This window comes from Quercus suber, unplaced genomic scaffold (assembly GCF_002906115.3).
Source record: "Quercus suber isolate HL8 unplaced genomic scaffold, Cork oak 2.0 scaffold_204, whole genome shotgun sequence".
NCBI lineage: Eukaryota > Viridiplantae > Streptophyta > Magnoliopsida > Fagales > Fagaceae > Quercus > Quercus suber.
The window spans coordinates 814,048-831,091 of record NW_027069662.1 but is presented as its reverse complement, the minus strand read 5'-3'; the positions used below and the strand labels follow the sequence as shown (position 1 = coordinate 831,091).

The 17,044-nt window shown below is 34.4% G+C and overlaps 1 protein-coding gene and 1 pseudogene across 1 annotated transcript; both read left to right on the top strand.

Annotated features, from left to right (window-relative positions):
* Positions 1-1,748: 1,748 nt before the first annotated feature.
* On the top strand, positions 1,749-11,680 carry LOC112015780 (loganic acid O-methyltransferase-like; annotated as a pseudogene).
* Positions 11,681-13,312: 1,632 nt separating this feature from the next.
* LOC136061355 (loganic acid O-methyltransferase-like) lies at positions 13,313-16,936 on the top strand. Its single transcript, XM_065779288.1, has 4 exons — positions 13,313-13,363; positions 14,332-14,418; positions 15,902-16,474; positions 16,901-16,936. The coding sequence occupies exons 1-4, from the start codon at positions 13,313-13,315 to the stop codon at positions 16,934-16,936; spliced, it is 747 nt and encodes a 248-aa protein (XP_065635360.1).
* Positions 16,937-17,044: the final 108 nt, after the last annotated feature.

The window sequence follows — 17,044 nt, the reverse complement described above, 5'->3', positions numbered from 1 at the left end:
GATGGATTTATTAGATTAAAATATAAGTGTAAGTTACATCTTGGGAAAAAAAATGTGAAATAAATGCAACAATGTGGGGTATACTATATGTGATTTAATTATATGGATGATTTTATATATATATATAATCTCTCTTAACTATTAGGGTCTATTTGGTTGGAGGGGTGGAAAAGTGAGAGGATAGAAAATATTTTATTTTCTCTCATTTTTGTTTGGTTGGGAGTGGAAAAGTAGAGGATAGAAAAAATAAGTTTGAATAAATTTATTCATATAACCTTGTTAAAGAATGATACCCAATTAAAACAAAAAAGTGACAAATAACCACACAAAAAAAGTGCAATCACCCAAATTTATTAAAAAATAAAAATCATGTCCCAAAAGAAAAAATCACGTCTACTTAAAAAAAAAAGGCCCTAGAAAATCAAAAGAAAAAGAAAAGAATAGAAAAAAAGAAAAAGAAAAAAGAGGCAACGTTACTGCCCAGATAAAAAAAGAAAAAAGAAAAAAAAAAGGCAAGCCCAGGCTCTAGAAAATCAAAAGAAAAAAAGAATTGAATAAAAAATGAAAAAGAGGCAACTGCCCAGAAAAGAACAAAACAAAAACAAAAAAAGGGGCAACGGTATTGCCCAGTGAAGTAGAAAAAATCTTAAAAGGCAACGTGAAGAATGTGCATATGGGCATTTTTGTCAATTAAAAAAAATTCATCTCTACTCAGTCCTCTCTCCATTTTGGGAAGAAAACATTTTGGTAAACCTGAGAAGAAAACACCTGGACCCACCATTTATTTTCATTCCTCTCTACCTATCCAAGCACACTCCAAAAAAGTTTTTTTCTCTAAAGTTTTCCATCTATCGTGTTTCACCTCCAAACAAACATACCCTTAAAGTCATTTGATAATAGACTATTAGTTATAGTAGAATTTAAATTTCTAAAACTTAGATGATAAAATTTTATCTAAATTATTATTAAATCTTATCCCTTAACCAAGAGTCTTGTAGCTTAATATTCTAATAAAATATTAATTTAATAAGATGCAACTTGAGGGAAAAAACAAAAATAAAAGCGTGAGTTGTGTGGGATTTTTAGAAAATTTTGATGATAGACTTTTATTTTAATTTAAATTAAAAAATTGTTAAATGTTATCCCTTAATTTGAGGAAATATATCATAACAAATAATATAAAATTAATTTACAAATAAGTTAATTTTAAAATATTGATAATAGACTTTTAGTTGAAGTATAAGTCAAAATGTGGGTTTTATTTTAGAAAGAAAACATGAGTTGTTGTTTCAGATTTAAGTTTATAATTATTTATAATAGAGTTTTAGTTTGAATAGAATTTAAATTTGTTGAAATTTAAATGATAAAATTCTACCTAAATTAAATGGTTGTTAAATATTATTCTTTAATTTGAGAAAATATATCCTAATAAATACTATAAAATTAATTTACTAATTAGTGAGAGTAGCCATTTGGCCCAACCACTTCTTCTAAGTCCAATTTTTATTACATATTAATAATATGATATAAATAATTGACAAAAAAAATAGTATGTGGATTTTTTTATTGGAAACATCTGTCTTTTTGTTTTTGGAAACATATTGCCGTGATTGTCATAAAAAAAAATTAAAAAAAAAAATCACTGTGACAAAGAATCGCCCTCTTCCATAAAGTTAAAACTTGAAAGCCCACAAAATTCTATAAAATCGAGTGCTTTATTAATATTATTGAGAGAGAGAGAGAGAGAGATGAGCAACAATACATATACAGTGCCTGAATCTTATCCAATGAATGGCGGAGATGGCATTAATAGTTATACCAAAAACTCCTCCCCCCAGGTTTCTTCAATTTTATTATCTATTTCTCCTATTTCTTACACTCTTCTTATACTACCAGCCTTGCTAGGTATGTTGCATACTAATGTGTATATCATTTGGTAATGAATTTTTACCAGCCAAATAATGTGCATGATAATAAATCTCTTGGATTCAAGATACACATAATATCTTCTCAAAAAAAAAAGTTACACATAATATAATTTTAAGCAATGTTATACCTGCACACTTTTATGGAGATTATAAATTGGACTCAAATTTGTGTCATGTATCTTATCTAAATTTTCTAATTTTTGTGCCCAATAAATAATGTATTAACATTTAACACGGAAGCCAATAAAACACAATGATAATATTCATTGGCCTAAGCAAGAACATCTCACCTGCACACTTTTATGGGTGATCTCAATAGAGTTTGGAGCTCTTCTAATTCCACAACCAGAACCAAGGAGTCCAATAAGAAAGACTATAAAAGCAAAACATAATCTCTTCCTAATTTCATATCGTCATCCCATGTCTCCTCCTCTCTCAACCTCTACCAATTAGATCCACATACTACTCTCTCCTCCTTCTTACGGATTTCTCAAAGTAAAGCCAAGTTCAAAAACAATGTTCAATCTCACTCTTCCTTACTTCACACTCTCATACATTAGCTCTTTATTGGCGCCTCCAAGAAGATTCCAAACTCAATGATCAATTTTTATTTTTTAATGTCCCTTTATATGTTTTAAATAATAAAATGTAATATTCTCTTTTTCTTCATTGTATCATCATTTAAATAATAAAATGCAATATTCTCTTTTTTTATTCATTGTTTTATCTAATGCTATCCTATGTATGATAAACCAAAAAAAAAAAAAAAAAAAAAAAACCAATAGCATTACTTAAATAATAAAATGCAATATATATTTTTCATTATTTGATTTAATTCTATCATTCATGTGATAAACCCAAAAAAACAAAAAAATAAAAAATAAAAATTGGCCAATAGTATAATTACAATTAACCAGTCCCGTGCGGTAGCACGGGGTTACATACTAGTTATATTTAATTAAATGCGACTTTTGACAAACCCATTGTTGAATTTCATTATTTTCATCTATTCTTCAAGCTTGCAAAATTTCAAAATGATCAAATATACCATGTCATCAATTAGTGTTTAAATTCAAGTTTTTGTAGATCAAAACAATGCATAAAAGATAAGTTTATAAATTGAATGGTAAATAGTATTCGATTGACATGAAAGACATACATATTAAGAACATATAAAACATGTAATTTAACAATAGAATTTTTAATATATATATATGACATCTCACTTAGAAAAAAAAAAGACTTCCTTTATTGACTAATAGAATGCGTTATTTATCTATCTAATAATATAAAAAAGTTTATCAAGGAGCAAAAAGTGTTAATAAAAAAATTTTATTTTTGAAAATTTATCATCTCTTTAAATTAATGTTGTGTATTGTTCAAGTGACGTATTTTAGTCAGAGTTGCCAAAAAGAAAGAAAGATTGCCAAAAAAGCCAGTGGATTCATTTACAAAATCAATTATAAGTTTATAACCACGATTCAACCATACCAATGATTCTTGTTATATTCTTGTGCATATAGGTTAATAATGGCTCACTTAACTCAGTGTCTATTTAGATAAACCTAGTGTCCATTTGCTATATCTTTATTGAAAATAGGATTGTTTAAAAATTGAAAAGAAAAGAAAAACTATGTGCATAATAAAAAGTGACATTTAAAAAAGTCGAAACTCCTATGATTGACGTACTAGTATACAGGGGCAGGTGCAAATGCTGTGAAGGCAATGATTGATGATGTAATTGCGGAGAAGCTTGATGTAGAAAAAATATTTTCTAGTTCAAAGGGCACATTTCGGGTAAAAATAACCAAATAGGAGTACTATTTTTTGAAATTATTAGTGTTATTAGTGTTTTATTACTATTTAAGAAATATTTAGCAGTGTATAACTTTTTTTTAAGTTTGACATAGAACTCTAGCTTATGATACTCGTACCATGTACAGCAATTCCCACAGCATTCACACAGCCACAATTGTTGACTTCCAATTTTCTTTCTTATTATTCTAGTTTTCTCATTTGCTTCCAGGTGTGGGTTTCACTTTTTTCTTTCTTTTGTTAGGGTCACGTGGGATGAGAGACAAGTTAACAATTGTGAACATGTAGGCTCTGTTTGTTTAGGGGGTAAACGATTTTAGGAAATTATTTTCTACCTGACCCACATGTTTGGCAGCTATGAAAAATAAAATTTTCTGAAAAATCAGATGCATGTTGACCATAATTTATTCCTTTGACCCAGAAATAGTTTTACATTTTTATTTTCACTTCAAACCATTTCTGGATCACGCGCAAAAGAGAGAGCCAGAGAATTGGAGAGAGCCAGAGAAAGAAGAGAGCTCACCTCACCTCAACCATCGATCCAGCCACTCACATCGAGAAAGACGAGAGCTCAGCCTTCGCATAACCACTGATCCAGCCACCACACCAATCCAGCTCACTTCGGGTCACGCCGGCGAACCCCGATCGTCGATTGCAACACTGCGAACCCATGAACCCACGAACCGTGAGTCGCACCACGCCGCAAGTCGCACCGCACTGATCGAACCCAGTCGCCTCACCGCAACGATCTGACCGGATTTGATGATTTTTTTTCTTTGGTTTTGTTTCTTTTGTGGCTTTTGATTGCCAGAGTTTGTTGCTGTGGGTTGAATTGGAGTTTTAGTGGTGTGTGGTGTTGGGATTTGGCTGTGATTTGTTTTGTGGGTTGGGATTTTGCTGTGATTTTGAAATTTTTTGTAATAAAATTTGTTTGGATGCTGAGAAAATAGCTGAGAAAATGTGAAAAATGTGTAGGAAAATAGCATTTCAGAATAGAACCAAACACATGAAAATATTTTCTACAACAATTTTCATAATGCAACCAAACACTTGAAAATATTCTTCTTTCTCGAAAATAGCATTTCCGGAAAATATTTTACGAGAACCAAACACAGCTGTACTGAAAAAGGTAGCGCAAGAGTTAGAAACACAGGCAATAAATTTTATATCACAAAGAACTCGAGTTCCATAAGCTCGAGTTCCAAGTGAACTTTTTATGGTCCTCGATTTTCTTAAACTCAAGTTCCATGTCAAACTCGAGTTTCAAAAGCTTGATTTTTGAGTTCCAAGTGAACTTTTTATGGTACTTGATTTTCTTAAACTCGAGTTCCATGTCGAACTCGAGTTTTAAAAACTCGATTTTTAAAAAGTACTACATTACTACGTATTTCTCAAACAGTGGTAATACACTACTAATTTTGAAAAATAATAGTATTTGGCTATTTTTGCCGCACATTCCGTATGGCAGATTTGGAATGTTCAGTTGGGCCAAATACCTTTATTGCTAAGCAAAATATAACAGACGTTGTGCAACAAAAGTACCAATCCCAAGGCTTTGCTTCTCAAATGCCTGAATTTCAAGTGTTCTTCAGTGACCACGCATCCAATGATTTTAATACCCTCTTTGCCTCTCTCCCACCAGAAAGGCCATACTTTGCAACTGGGGTGCCAGGGTCTTTCCATGGTCGGCTATTCCCTAATTTCTCTCTCGATTTTGTATATTCATCTTATGCACTCCAATGTCTCTCTAAGGTGCCAGAAGAACTGCCAAATAAGAACTCTGCTGCGTGGAACAAGGGGAGGGTTCACTATGCAAGTGCCCCAGATGAAGTAGCTCAAGCTTTTACAACCCAGTTTGCTAAGGACATAACAGCCTTTTTAGATTGTAGGGCTAAAGGGCTTGTGGTGGGTGGACTAATGGTGATTATTATGCCAGGTATTCCGAATGGGATTCCTCATTCCAGTTCACTGACAGGCGGGATCTTTGATTTCCTGGGACAGTGCCTCATGGGTATGGCAAAGGAGGTAAGCTAGCAATCAACTATTACTTTTTACACTAGAAAAATTTTCAAGTCAAATAGATCACTGCAAGTAAATATATTGAACTTATTCTAAATGTCAGCATATGAACTTAGAATTTGGAACTTAAAAAATACAAAATTTTGTAAAACGTAAACTTTTATATACTCATTGGTCTATATAATGTACAAGCAATTTGCTAGGCAAGCAACATAAAAAGAAAACCACTTCATGAGGATCTCTTTTGTAGAGGTTGGAGATTCTCACTTCTCCTAGTTATGCATTGTTCCAAGAACAATTTATGTTCCATATGTGTTGTTAGTGTACAACTTAGACTAGATTAGCCCATTGGGCTTGACCCAGTATATAGTACTTGTAGTTTACTCATATTACTTGTACTACACACATACCTAACCTATATAAGACTCTCTATTGTACATTATTATTTACACAGAATATACAGACTATTCAGTTTTTTTCTCTCACTTTATATTCTTAACATGGTATCAGAGCCATTCCTTTGACTTTCTGGTTCCTGTGGACATCTCTGACGTTCTTCCACTGCCTTCGCCTTCATCTAGTAATCACTGTCAGAATCGAGTCACCACCGTCACGCCCACAATCCCTACAACTCTCAGATCTCATCATTCTATTCATCCAACTGCCAAAGCAAAGGCATAAAGTGACAGAACAGCCAATCCCGAGCAAAACCCAAACAAGAACAGCCATAACAGACTTGACATGTGCCCACATGTGCCACCTAAAGCTTCTAATTGTCAAACACGCGCCACCATGCACCACTAGAAGTGCACACACGCTCCACGTGTCGAACATCGAGCCGACACGCGCCTAAGACCATCAACGTTTGTCCATGTCAGCCCTAGGCTAACGTCATCCTGTACTCGTTAGCATCTGCGTCATTTGCTTATGTCAACACACGCCAGCAGTTGACCTTGACCATTGACCACCATTGTTGACTGTTGACTTTTTTACTAAAGTAAAAAATTTTCAACAAGGTTTGTCTTGTTCAGTTTTTTGCGTAGATTCTAATTTTGGGCTTCGTTTATGCATTTGAGGTCTCTAAATCTCACTTTTTGGTCATTTTCTTCATTATGGCTTAACAAAATGAACAAGATATCATATGTCCTATCACCATTATGTTGGATAGTCCTACTAGCTATCATACATGGTCTTAGAATAAGACTGTCTTTCTCAAGAGTTGCAAACTGTGGAGATATGTGACTGGTTCAATTCCTAAGCCAGTACCAAACCTTAAGTCCAAAGCCACAGCTGCTAAAGATGCCTCTAAGACTGCTGTTACAACTGATGATTATAAAGAACACCTAGAGGAATGGGAGAGTATTTAGAGTAAGATCTTGTCTTGGTTTATCAATACCTCTATTCCTTCCATTCATAATCTTCTTCTTCGTCTTGAGACTGCTAAGGCTGCTTGGAAATTTCTAGCCAATTGCTATAATTGTACTAATGATTCAAGCCTGGAGTTCCATATTGAATCAAAACTTTATCAAATGCGCCAAGAGACAGGTCAGTCTATTTTGATTTTTATTTTCTGACTTCTACTATGTGGGAACAACTCTCTGCTGCAGATCTTTTACTAGTGTGTTCTAAGGACATTAAGCTCTTTGTCAAATATCGGGATCGTTGTAAATTTATGCACTTCATGATGCGTTTACATCAGGATTTTGAGCCTACTAGGGCTTTTCTGCTTAGCGATCTCCTACTCCTTCTTTTGATACTACAATCAAGGAACTCATTTCTGAGGAGAACCATCGGCCTACTCATCACATGTCATCATCTAATCATGTATTGGCTACACCATTTCCATAGCCTCTCATTGCTGCATTCATTGCTCCTCCACGAATAAACTCTGGGTGTCCCACCTCTCAGTCTTCCAAAGGAACTCGCTGCAAGTTTTGTCGTGTCAAAAGCCATGACATCTTAGTTTTTCAGAAACTGCAGAAATTTATGCAAGAGCAGAATAAAGCTTCTCTTCCTCGGGCAGCTGTTGTATGTCCTTCAGATCCATCAGTTCCTACAGGTCCATCTTTGGCTTCCTTACTTACTACGGCTGATATTGAGGCAGTAGTTCAACAGGTTTTATTCCGCACTTCCATTGCCGTTTCTGTCACCTCAGGTAAACAACCTTAATTTTTTGATACTGCATGTTGTAACTATATGACTCCTGATGAATCCCAATTTTATGATAAGGCACCCTTAGAACATCCAATCACCATTTACATTGCTGATGGAACTCCTATGCTTGTTAGTCATAAAGGAACAATCTCTTCTCCTCGTTTATCCCTTAATGATACTTTTCATATTCCAAAGTTATCCCTCAATTTGCTTTCTGTTGGTCAACTTTGTGAATTAGGCATTGATCTTCTATTTACTAATCATGGTGTGGATATGTAGGATCCCCGGATGGGTCAAGTACTTGGGATAGGCTGTAAGGTTGGTCACATGTTTGAGGTTCATGACTTGAAGATTCCGTCATAAGTTGTTTTTGCAGTTGCTAGCACTACCACCCCCTCACCTGATCTATGGCATACTCGTCTTGGTCATCCATCCTTATCTTGTCTTCAGTTGTTAGCTTCTCAAGGTCATTTAGGTTCAGTTTAGTTTCAAAATTTTGATTGTACTTCCTATCATTTTGGCAAACAAACAAAATTGCCCTTTATTAATAGTGACTCATTTGTGGACCCTTTGTGGATGATTTTTCTCGATATACTTGGATTTATCTACTTCACCATAGGTCTGAACTTATGTCTATTTACCAAACATTTCATAAAATGATTGAAACACATTTCAATCGCACCGTCAAAGTCTTTCGATTAGATAATGCTCAAGAATATAATGATAAATATTTCCTATTCCTTTTAGACAGTCATGGTACCCTTCCTTAGTGGTCTTGTCCTTACACCTCTCAACAAAATGGTCATGCATAACAAAAACATCATCACATTCTTGATGTTGTCCGCACCCTTTTCATTTCTGCCTCTCTTCCTGAGCGCTTTTAGGGTGAGGCCGCACTCACTACTATGTACACCATTAATTATATTCCTTCACCAACTACACACAACAAATCACCATTCGAGCTTCTCTACGGTCAAACTCATGACTACTCCTCTCTTCGGGTTTTTGGTTGTGCTTGTTTTATCTCTATTCCTCCTCATGAACGAACAAAGCTCCATCCTTTGCTCATCTCTATTGTTTCCTTGGTTGTAGTGTATCTCAAAAGGGGTTTTGCTGCTATGATCCCATTTCTCATCTCCTTCATGTCTCCCATCATGTTGAGTTTTGGGAACATCATCCTTTCTCGAATCTTTAGCAGCTTCTTGCATCCTCTTCCTCAGAGTCTCCTATTTTTACAGATATTTTACTCCCTCTCTATCCTGAACTTGTGGAGGATTCTTCAACATCGGATACCTCTCCAAACGACTCATCTTCAGTTCTGTCCTTGGCATATGACCCGCCTGTTTTGAATCCTATGGCACCACCCTCTCCTGAGTCTCCTGTTGGTTCTAAACTTCGTCGTTCCACTTGGGTAAGCATTCCTCCCCCTTATCTCACTGATTATCACTACTTTTTTGCTTTTGCCACCATCTATAAACCTCACACCTATCGTGAGGCCCATACTAACCCTCTTTGGCGGCAAGCTATGAACGAAGAACTATACGCCCTTCATAATAATCACACTTAGGATATGGTTGATTTGCTTCCTGGTCAGTCTATAGTAGGTTATAGGTGGGTTTACAAGATCAAGACTAAGGCTTATGGATTTGTTGAACGATATAAGGCTCGCCTCGTTGCCAAGGGCTTTACTCAGGAGTATGACATTGACTATGAGGAAACATTTGCTCTTGTTGCTCGCCTTACATCTATTAGATGTCTCATTGCTGTTGCTGCTATTCGCCGTTGGCCTTTTTATCAAATGAATGTGAAGAATGCTTTCCTCAATGGAGACCTCCAAGAAGAAGTATACATGCAACCACCCCCTGGCTATCCACACTCAGGTAGTCAAGTTTGTCACCTTCGCCGTGCTCTTTATGGCCTCAAGTAGGCTCCTCGAGTTTGGTTTGAAAAGTTTAGCTCAGTTGTTACTTAGCAGGGTTTCACTTTGAGTCCTCGTAACACTGCTCTCTTTGTCCAAAGATCCTCTATTGGTATCACTCTTATTCTTCCTTATGTTGATGATATGATTATTATTGGAGATGATTTTGTAGGTATCCGCTCTCTTTAGCACTTCCTTAGTCAGCATTTTAAGATGAAAGATCCGGGCATTCTCAACTATTTTCTTGGGCTTGAGGTTACCTCATCCTCTGATGCATACTATCTTTCCCAAGCTAAATATGCTTCTAATCTTCTCTTCAAAGTCAGTATCACCAACAACAAGATTGTTTCCACTCCCTTGGAATACAATGCAAAGCTCACACCCTTGGATGGTGAACCTATATCCGATGCTACTTGCTATCATCAGTTGGTTGGTAGTCTAATCTATCTCACTATTACTCATCTAGATATTTCACGTGCCATGAGTATGGTTAGTAAGTTCATGGATGCCCCACATTTTGTCCACTATGTTGCCATTTTTCTAATTCTCCGATATCTCAAGGGCACACTTTATCATGGTCTCCACTACTTCTCTCGATCTTCTCTCGAGCTTTATGCCTATTCAGATGCGGATTGGGCAGGTGATCCAACTGATTGATGCTCTATCATATGTTTATGTTTCATGTTGGGTACTTCTCTTGTTTCATGGTGCAGCAAGAAGCAGGATGTGGTTTCTCATTCTAGTACTGAGACTGAGTATCGTGCCCTTACCGAGACCACTTGTGAGCTTGCCTGGCTTTGTTGGCTTTTGGATGACATGGATGCTCCACAGCCCACTGCCACTCCTCTTTATTGTGACAATCATAATGCTATCTACATTGCTCATAATGATGTCTTCCATGAACGCACCAAGCACAGTGAGATCGACTACCACATCACTCGCCAGGATCTCAAGAAAGGAAATCTCAAGTTGTTCTCCATCTCCTCTACTGACCAGCCTACTTGATATCTTCACCAAGACTCACTCACTTGATTGTCTTCGAGATCTTATATCCAAACTCCAGTTGGCTTCCTCCTTGCCACCTCGAGTTTGAGGGGGGGATGTTAGTGTATAGCTTAGACTAGATTAGCCCATTGGGCTTGGCCTAGTATACTGTACTTGTAGTTTACTCATATTACTTGTACTACACACATACCTAGCTTATATAAGACTCTTTATTGTACATTATTATTTACACAGAATATACAGACTATTCAGTCTTTCTCTCTCACTTTATATTTTTAACATGTGTAAAAATGAAAAGAATGATGCCAGAGATACTATAAATTTTATTACATATGCTTTGCAAACTAATTTGTGTAAAAATCATAATAATTCAAACATTCCTTTATTATTTTATTGAAATAGGACCAGTCGCATCCACTACCCCATCAGGTTGTAGGCCTTTTCTAGTAATATCAATAATAGTTTTAGTATTTTCAAACCAAAATACCTACTCTTATCTTTACAGGGATTAATTAGTGAAGCTCAGGTGGACACCTTTAACTTACCTGTGTATTTTGTCTCACCCAAGGAGATGACGCAACTTGTGGAAAGAAATGAGTGATTTAGCATTGAAAGAATGGAAATAACACTACCTTATGCAAGAGCTGATGGCCTCATTGTCCAGGCATGCGCGATGCACCTAAGAGCTGGCATGGAGGGTATAATAAGCAAACATTTTGGAGTGGAGATTATTGATGAACTATTTGATCGATTCTGTAAGAAAGAAGAAGAGTTTATCAGCATGTTGGAGTCAAAATACAATGAAGGAGATCAACTCTTTATTGATTTGAAACGCATATGATGCGACTTTGGAAGCAAACGTAGGACTTGCTATTGTGTCACAAATTTGCATATGTTTCAACACAATATTTATTTCAATGTCATAAAGAAACTTTGATATCAGCTACAAATGTACTTAAGTTGATAAATAAAGGTCCATAACAATAGAGACTTAGCCTCTTTTATATGAATAATGTTTAGTAAAGTCATAACTTAAAAAGTAACAACAATTGAATGTAAAGCAAGTGGCAAGTACAAACAACGCTCTAAGATATTCGATTCATTGCATTGTAATGAAAAGAATTACACTCGAGTTCACAATTCAATATTTCAATTCATCAATTGGTTGTGCTAAAAAAAAAAAAAAAAAAAGGCAAGCCCAGGCTCTAGAAAATCAAAAGAAAAAAAAGAATTGAATAAAAAATGAAAAAGAGGCAACGGCCCAGAAAAGAACAAAAACAAAAAAAGGGGCAACGGTATTGCCCAGTGAAGTAGAAAAAAACTTGAAGAATGTGTATGTGGGCATTTTTGTCAATTAAAAAAAAAATCATCCCCACTCAGTCCTCTCCCCATTTTAGGGAGAAAACATTTTAGTAAGCCTGAGGAGAAAACACTTGAGCCTACCATTTATTTTCATTCCTCTCTACCTATCCAAGCACACTCCAAAAAAGTTTTTTTCTCCAAAGTTTTCCATCTATCGTGTTTCACCTCCAAACAAACATACCCTTAAAGTCATTTGATAATAGACTATTAGTTATAGTAGAATTTAAATTTCTAAAACTTAGATGATAAAATTTTATCTAAATTAAATTATTATTAAATCTTATCCCTTAACCAAGAGTCTTGTAGCTTAATATTCTAATAAAATATTAATTTAATAAGATGCAACTTGAGGGAAAAAACAAAAACAAAAGCGTGAGTTGTGTGGGATTTTTAGAAAATTTTGATGATAGGCTTTTAGTTTAATTTAAATTAAACAATTGTTAAATGTTATCCCTTAATTTGAGGAAATATATCATAACAAATAATATAAAATTAATTTACAAATAAGTTAATTTTAAAATATTGATAATAGACTTTTAGTTGAAGTATAAGTCAAAATATGGGTTTTATTTTAGAAAGAAAACATGAGTTGTTGTTTCAGATTTAAGTTTATAATTATTTATAATAGAGTTTTAGTTTGAATAGAATTTAAATTTGTTGAAATTTAAATGATAAAATTCTACCTGAATTAAATGGTTGTTAAATATTATTCCTTAATTTGAGAAAATATATCCTAATAAATACTATAAAATTAATTTACTAATTAGTGAGAGTAGCCATTTGGCCCAACCACTTCTTCTAAGTCCAATTTTTATTACATATTAATAATATGATATAAATAATTGACTAAAAAAATAGTATATGGATTTTTTTATTGGAAACACCTGTCTTTTTGTTTTTGGAAACATATTGCCGTGATTGTCATAAAAAAAATTATAAAAAAAAAAAAAAAATCATTGTGACAAAGAATCGCCCTCTTCCATAAAGTTAAAACTTGAAAGCCCACAAAATTCTATAAAATCGAGTGCTTTATTAATATTATTGAGAGAGAGAGAGAGAGAGAGAGAGAGAGATGAGCAACAATACATATACAGTGCCTGAATCTTATCCAATGAATGGCGGAGATGGCATTAATAGTTATACCAAAAACTCCTCCCCCCAGGTTTCTTCAATTTTATTATCTATTTCTCCTATTTCTTACACTCTTCTTATACTACCAGCCTTGCTAGGTATGTTGCATACTAATGTGTATATCATTTGGTAATGAATTTTTACCAGCCAAATAATGTGCATGATAATAAATCTCTTGGGTTCAAGTTACACATAATATCTTCTCAAAAAAAAAAAAGTTACACATAATATAATTTTAAGCAATATTATATTATATTTAATTAAATGTGACTTTTGACAAACTCATTGTTGAATTTCATTATTTTCATCTATTCTTCAAGCTTGCAAAATTTCAAGATGATCAAATATACCATGTCATCAATTAGTGTTTAAATTCAAGTTTTTGTAGATCAAAACAATGAATAAAAGATAAGTTTATAAATTGAATGGTAAATAGTATTCGATTGACATGAAAGACATACATATTAAGAACATATAAAACATGTAATTTAACAATGGAATTTTCAATATATATGACATCTCACTTAGAAAAAAAAAAAAAGACTTCCTTTATTGACTAATAGAATGCGTTATTTATCTATCTAATAATATAAAAAAGTTTATCAAGGAGCAAAAAGTATTAATAAAAAAATTTTATTTTTGAAATTTATCATCTCTTTAAATTAATGTTGTGTATTGTTCAAGTGACGCGTTTTAGTCAGAGTTGCCAAAAAGAAAGAGAGATTGCCAAAAAAGCCAGTGGATTCATTTACAAAATCAATTATAAGTTTATAACCACGATTCAACCATACCAATGATTCTTGTTATATTCTTGTGCATAAAGGTTAATAATGGCTCACTTAACTCAGTGTCCATTTAGATCAACCTAGTGTCCATTTGCTATATCTTTATTGAAAATAGGATTGTTTAAAAATTGAAAAGAAAAGAAAAACTATGTACATAATAAAAAGTGACATTTAAAAAAGTCGAAACTCCTATGATTGACGTACTAGTATACAGAGGGCAGGTGCAAATGCTGTGAAGGCAATGATTGATGATGTAATTGCGGAGAAGCTTGATGTAGAAAAAATATTTTCTAGTTCAAAGGGCACATTTCGGGCAAAAATAACCAAATAGGAGTACTATTTTTTGAAATTATTAGTGTTATTAGTGTTTTATTACTATTTAAGAAATATTTAGCAGTGTATAACTTTTTTTAAAGTTTGACATAGAACTCTAGCTTATGATACTCGTACCATGTACAGCAATTCCCACAGCATTCACACAGCCACAATTGTTGACTTCCAATTTTGTTTCTTATTATTCTAGTTTTCTCATTTGCTTCCAGGTGTGGGTTTCACTTTTTTCTTTCTTTTGTTAGGGTCACGTGGGATGAGAGATAAGTTAACAATTGTGAACATGTAGGCTCTGTTTGTCTAGGTGGTAAACGATTTTAGGAAATTATTTTCTACCTGACCCACGTGTTTGGCAGCTATAAAAAATAAAATTTTTTGAAAAATTAGATGCATGTTGACCATAATTTATTCCTTTGACCCGGAAATGGTTTTACATTTTTATTTTCACTTCAAACCATTTCTGAATCACGTGCAAAAGAGAGAGCCAGAGAATTGGAGAGAGCCAGAGAAAGAAGAGAGCTCACCTCACCTCAACCACCGATCCAGCCACTCACATCGAGAAAGACGAGAGCTCAGCCTTCGCATAACCACCGATCCAGCCACCACACCAATCCAGCTCACTTCGGGTCACGCCGGCGAACCCCGATCGTCGATTGCAACACTGCGAACCCATGAACCCACGAACCGTGAGTCGCACCACGCCGCGAGTCACACCGCACTGATCGAACCCAGTCACCTCACCACAACGATCTGACCGGATTTGATGATTTTTTTTCTTTGGTTTTGTTTCTTTTGTGGCTTTTGATTGCCAGAGTTTGCTGCCGTGGGTTGAATTGGAGTTTCGGTGGTGTGTGGTGTTGGGATTTGGCTGTGATTTATTCTGTGGATTGGGATTTTGCTGTGATTTTGAATTTTTTTGTAATAAAATTTGTTTGGATGCTGAGAAAATAGCTGAGAAAATGTGAAAAATGTGTAGGAAAATAGCATTTTCAGAATAGAACCAAACACATGAAAATATTTTCTACAACAATTTTCATAATGCAACCAAACACTTGAAAATATTTTTCTTTCCCGAAAATAGCATTTCCGGAAAATATTTTACGAGAACCAAACACAGCTGTAGTGAAAAAGGTAGCGCAAGAGTTAGAAACACAGGCAATAAATTTTATATCACAAAGAACTTGAGTTCCATAAGCTCGAGTTCCAAGTGAACTTTTTATGGTCCTCGATTTTCTTAAACTCGAGTTCCATGTCAAACTCGAGTTTCAAAAGCTTGATTTTTGAGTTCCAAGTGAACTTTTTATGGTACTCGATTTTCTTAAACTCGAGTTCCATGTCGAACTCAAGTTTTAAAAACTCGATTTTTAAAAAGTACTACATTACTACGTATTTCTCAAACAGTGGTAATACACTACTAATTTCGAAAAATAATAGTATTTGGCTATTTTTGCCGCACATTCCGTATGGCAGATTTGGAATGTTCAGTTGGGCCAAATACCTTTATTGCTAAGCAAAATATAACAGATGTTGTGCAACAAAAGTACCAATGCCAAGGCTTTGCTTCTCAAATGCCTGAATTTCAAGTGTTCTTCAGTGACCACGCATCCAATGATTTTAATACCCTCTTTGCCTCTCTCCCACCAGAAAGGCCATACTTTGCAACTGGGGTGCCAGGGTCTTTCCATGGTTGGCTATTCCCTAATTTCTCTCTCGATTTTGTATATTCATCTTATGCACTCCAATGTCTCTCTAAGGTGCCAGAAGAACTGCCAAATAAGAACTCTGCTGCGTGGAACAAGGGGAGGGTTCACTATGCAAGTGCCCCAGATGAAGTAGCTCAAGCTTTTACAACCCAGTTTGCTAAGGACATAACAGCCTTTTTAGATTGTAGGGCTAAAGGGCTTGTGGTGGGTGGACTAATGGTGCTTATTATGCCAGGTATTCCGAATGGGATTCCTCATTCCAGTTCACTGACAGGCGGGATCTTTGATTTCCTGGGACAGTGCCTCATGGGTATGGCAAAGGAGGTATAAAAGATAAGTTTATAAATTGAATGGTAAATAGTATTCGATTGACATGAAAGACATACATATTAAGAACATATAAAACATGTAATTTAACAATAGAATTTTTAATATATATATATGACATCTCACTTAGAAAAAAAAAAGACTTCCTTTATTGACTAATAGAATGCGTTATTTATCTATCTAATAATATAAAAAAGTTTATCAAGGAGCAAAAAGTGTTAATAAAAAAATTTTATTTTTGAAAATTTATCATCTCTTTAAATTAATGTTGTGTATTGTTCAAGTGACGTATTTTAGTCAGAGTTGCCAAAAAGAAAGAAAGATTGCCAAAAAAGCCAGTGGATTCATTTACAAAATCAATTATAAGTTTATAACCACGATTCAACCATACCAATGATTCTTGTTATATTCTTGTGCATATAGGTTAATAATGGCTCACTTAACTCAGTGTCTATTTAGATAAACCTAGTGTCCATTTGCTATATCTTTATTGAAAATAGGATTGTTTAAAAATTGAAAAGAAAAGAAAAACTATGTGCATAATAAAAAGTGACATTTAAAAAAGTC

Coding starts and splice junctions, on each gene's coding strand:
- LOC136061355 (XM_065779288.1), top strand. CDS start 13,313: ATGAATGGCGGAGATGGCATTAATAGTTATACCAAAAACTCCTCCCCC. Junction 13,364..14,331: donor CCAAAAACTCCTCCCCCCAG/GTTTCTTCAATT, acceptor ACTAGTATACAG/AGGGCAGGTGCAAATGCTGT. Junction 14,419..15,901: donor AAATATTTTCTAGTTCAAAG/GGCACATTTCGG, acceptor TATTTTTGCCGC/ACATTCCGTATGGCAGATTT.